Source organism: Penaeus japonicus, unplaced genomic scaffold (assembly GCF_977035675.1).
Source record: "Penaeus japonicus unplaced genomic scaffold, GWHDUDI00000001_assembly GWHDUDI00000016, whole genome shotgun sequence".
Classification (NCBI taxonomy): Eukaryota; Metazoa; Arthropoda; class Malacostraca; order Decapoda; family Penaeidae; genus Penaeus; species Penaeus japonicus.
In genome coordinates this window covers 37,116,919-37,122,067 of record NW_028234418.1, presented here as the reverse complement: position 1 = coordinate 37,122,067, position 5,149 = coordinate 37,116,919, and the positions used below count along the sequence as shown (strand labels likewise).

Here is a 5,149-nt window from a genome sequence, read left to right as displayed (position 1 = left end):
AAAAAGTCATCTGGTTAAAGTACTTTTTTCTTTCTTTGAATAATTCCAGCCGTCGTCTCTCGAAAAAGTGCTGGAGATTATAATGTAGTTTAGCATACTTGATGTATTGTAATTCTTTGTCGTTGATTTGCTGATTCAAAGAAAGAACGAAGGAAACGAAATAGAAATAGTTAAGATATATTAATTCAAGTAAGATGAAAATAGATTAAGCATTGTTTTTTGAGTTGAGGGAAGGGTGGGAGGGGGGGCGGTCACAATTACAATATGGCAACTCGAAGGTGAGTATTTGCCATTTGCATATGTCATTCCCAAGCCAAGGGTTGCCATATCTGGCCAACATTTATTGTGTTATTCACCTTTATCTTCAGTTATGAAGAAGCACACGTTTTGGCAAAGTTTATGTGGTGATAGTCATGGCAAATATTACTATAGATTATATACACGAATAAAGTGTTTCAGATAGTCAAATTCATCTCTAAATTTTAGAATATTTACTTGTGTATTTTTCTCGCTTTGAGTTTTCGAAGAATTTGGGTCACCGGCTGGTGTCTATTTGCACACGCCTTCTTGCACACGCGTTGATGTTTGCGTGCGTGCGATAAAAATGCTTCTGCAGAGTCAGTTTGCTGCCAGTGTTAATCAGGCTGTTGCTGTTGTTTTGCTTTGTTTTTGTTTATATCTTTCTTTCTCTCTTATTTTCTTTGGTTTCTTTGGTTTCTTTCTCTCTTTTTCTTTTAAATGATGAATTTTATTTCTAATTAGGTTGATTCGTATGTCTTAGACACACACGCACACACACACACGAACACACGCACACGAACATACGCACACACACACAAACCACACACACACACGAATACACACGAATACACCCACAAACACACACACACACACACCCACACACTCACTCACACACACACACACACAAACACAAAGCACGCAACAAACAAACAACAACTACCACACAATCAACACACTCAATACAACACATACACATAAAAAAAAATAAAAAAAAATGAAAGCTTGTCATTGCACGATGAAGATGCCTGACATGATGACATGATCAGAAGCAGAATCTGACAGGACGAGCCGATTGTTCAACCACTCGTGGATCCTTAAAAGAATGATAAATAACTCGACTTTGAATGGTTCTATTGTGGTTCTAGAAGGCATTTTCTACTGTTGTGAGGGTCGGGGGGGGGGCGAGGTCTCGTTTTCTATTGCACTTTAACTAATAGTCTTAAGATATAGTGATTCAAGTAAGATGAAAATAAATAAAATTGCAATATTTTCTATGGCCTTTTAACTAACAGTCTTAAGATATAGTGATTCATGTAAGATGAAAATAAATCAAAATGCAATATTTTCTATGGCCTTTTAACTAATAGTCTTAAATAATTTCATGCTTTGTTAGTTTCCACTTTTCTTCCAGGGAAAACGATACATCAAACCCATGAAAAAGTGAAAAATATCTTTCTGTCTAAACAAAGCGAAGAGATGACGATCAAGAGGGAACTGGAATAAAGAGGCAAGCATAAGTCATACCTGTCAGCAATGACCTCCTTTACAGAAAATTCTCTTGCATTTTGTATGTATATAATATATATATATATATAGAATTAATATATATATATATATATATAGAGATATAGATTTAATATAATATACATACACACTCACACACACACTCACCACACACACACACAAACACACTCAATCACACACACACTATATATACAGATTTGCATATACATATATATATAAATATATAGATATTTAGATATATATATACAGTTATAGTATATTAAAAAAGATATATAGATTAATACATTTCTTATGTAGATGAAATATAATAGATATATATATATATATTTATATAAGATATTATATATATAGATAGATATACATATATATATATCATAATATATATATTTATATATATAGATATAGATATATATTGATATAATATTATATAATTACTGGATATAAATAAATATACATACAGAATATATAAGAATTTATTTATATATATATATATATATATATGATAATATATATATAACATAGTCCACGTAAATAAATCTTTGTGTGCGTGTGTGTGCAAGTGTGTACACACACACACATACATAAAGTTATATACACAATAAGCCCAACAAATGCCCATTCCAGTACTCCAGGTTGCAAAATGATACTTTGACCTAGATCAGAACCATTATACATACGCCCTTGCAGCCCATGGCTTGTCTCGCCCTTCACCAAGTCTGGAGGATCTTTAAGATACCAGTTCCTATCCACAATAAACTCTTGGGAGTGATAAGGAGCTGAAACATGAGGAAGCACAAGGGTCCTCACTGGCGCTACACGTGTAGTCTATACGAGGAAAGCGATAAGGACTAAGGCTGTTTGCTGTGCTGTCGGGGCTGTGGAGTTTATATGTGCGTAAGCTGTGTATTCCAGTTTCAAGCATTCAACCCACGGCGAGGTGAATCTTAAGTACGCGGAGTTGCTACATTAATCTTTGAAAGTGAAAGATGTTTCAGCGCTGGAGACTCTCTTTAAGTACATGCAGTCTGACGGATATATGTACAGTATATTGTAATAAAATATATATATATAAATAATTATATATATATATATATTATTATATATATATATATGAATATTAATATGAATAAAGATATGTAATATGTATATAATATATGTATATAGATATATATATATATATATATATATATATATATATATAATAAAATATATATATATATATATGTGTGTATATATATATGTATATATATATGTATATATATTATGGTAATATAATATATATATATATATATATAATATATATATATATATATATATATATATCATATAAAATATATAAATTATATGTACACCCAAACACACACACACAACACACACACACACACCACACAATATAAAAACTATATAAAATAATAATATATATATATAAATAATATATATATATATATATATATGAATATATATATATTATGTATATCATAATAGACATTATCAATATATGTATATATATATATATCTATATATATACTATATATACATATAAATAAATATATATATATATATAATAATATATATATCTATACTATATAAATCTATATATATATATATTTATATATATAATAAATATAATTATATATATATATGATATATACAACAAACACACACACACACACACACACACACACCACACACACTCCACACACACACACACACACACATATATAATAAATATATAATATATATATATATTATATATTTATATATATACCTCTAATATAATAAACTATATATATATGTATAAATATATAAATATATATATATATATATATAAATACATATATATTGTGATAAGGTAGAAGAATGAGACTGAATATCTAAACACGCAAGAGACGTATTTGACGCTTTTCGACGTGTTTGCGTGTTTAGATATTCAGTCTCATTCATACCTTTCTTCTACATTTGTCGCTATGAACTATGATATAATATATATGATATGATATATTTATATATGATATATATCTATTTCCATTAAGCTCAGCATCATTTGTAAATACGTAACACTCAATAAATAAAACAACAATCATGTTTACCAAATACTCTTCCCCGTCGTGTTGTAGGTGTGTTTATTAGCAAGAAAACATAACACAGACAAGAGAAAGGAGGGTTGATACTCGGACACACAATTCACGTGACAGCATAATGCAAATGTATCTAGATTTCAATTAATGTATTGCAGGAGCTTACACAAACAATAGCCTGCAGTCGCCTGATAAGGCTGAGGTCAAGGGTTACTAGTGACTGCAGTAACAATTGCTATTATGCAAGTGTCTGGTGCCACCGTCACGAAACATGAATAATAAATTTTCTTTACTGTATCATCCTTTTGAATTCTTATTTTAATCACAATTATTATTACTATTATCATTATTATTATTATTATTATTATTATTATTATCATTGTTATTATCATTATTATTATCATTATTATAATCGCAATAGGAATCCTTATTATTATCATTATCAGTATTAATATCATTATTGTTATCATTGATGATTATTATCATTATTATTGATATTATCATTATCATTAATATCATTACTGTTATTATCATGATTCTTGTTATCATTATAATTATGATTATCATTTTTGTTGTCCTTAATATTACTACTTTTGTTATCATTATTTTTATCATCATCATTTTTATAATTACCTTTAATGTCTTTATTATCATTATCATCACTATCCTCATTACTATCCCTATTATTATTGTTATGGTTGATGTGATTATCATTATCATTATAATAACTATCATTACTATTATAGTTACTATTATGATCATTATTATCCTTACTATTATTACTATTGCTATCATTATTATCATTGTTATTATCATTGTTATTGCCATATTTTTTGTTATCATTATTACTATTATTATCAATATCATCATTATTATCATTGTTTTATCACTATCAGTTATCTTTATAATAATGTCATTATTATCATTATCATAATTATTATTATCAAAATTATTATTATTATCATCATTACTATCATTATAATTATTATTATCGTTATCATTACTATAATCATCAAAATTACTATCATTATTATCATTGTCCAGTGTCATTCCCTCAATCTTACCATTGTCGAATTTAGCTAGTTATACAATAAAGATAATTATGATTATTTTACATGGAAGATGTGATATCATTAATGCATATCATTCATTGTTACATAATATTTTTCACTAATTCATTTTGTCATCTCTCTCTCTCTCTCTCTCTCTCTCTCTCTCTCTCTCTCTCTCTCTCTCTCTCTCTCTCTCTCTCTCTCTCTCTCTCTCTCTCTCTGCGCTTTGGTTTTTAACAAAAAAAAGTATTGTTTATGAAAACATAGATTTCGGGATGTAGAATGAATAGAGTCAAAGCGAAGATATTACATATCCGAAAGATATGTAATATTATATATTCTTATATAAATGATAAGTAGGTCTTGCGAAATTCCTTGCGACATCGAGACCAGTTCTGTCTGCATGCTTGTTATCGTTAATCACTCAATCAATTAAACATATATTTACAAAGCTAAAACACTGACTTTTGATTT

General features: G+C 28.1%; 1 protein-coding gene across 1 annotated transcript in view; it reads right to left on the bottom strand.

Annotated features, from left to right (window-relative positions):
* Positions 1-2,287: 2,287 nt before the first annotated feature.
* The window catches only part of LOC122266171 (uncharacterized), an 11,452-nt gene continuing 8,590 nt past the window's right edge, over positions 2,288-5,149 (bottom strand). The window contains exon 3 of the mRNA XM_086545688.1: positions 2,288-2,420. Within this exon, the coding sequence (XP_086401814.1) occupies positions 2,288-2,420 (133 nt within the window). The remainder of the gene's footprint in view (positions 2,421-5,149) is intronic.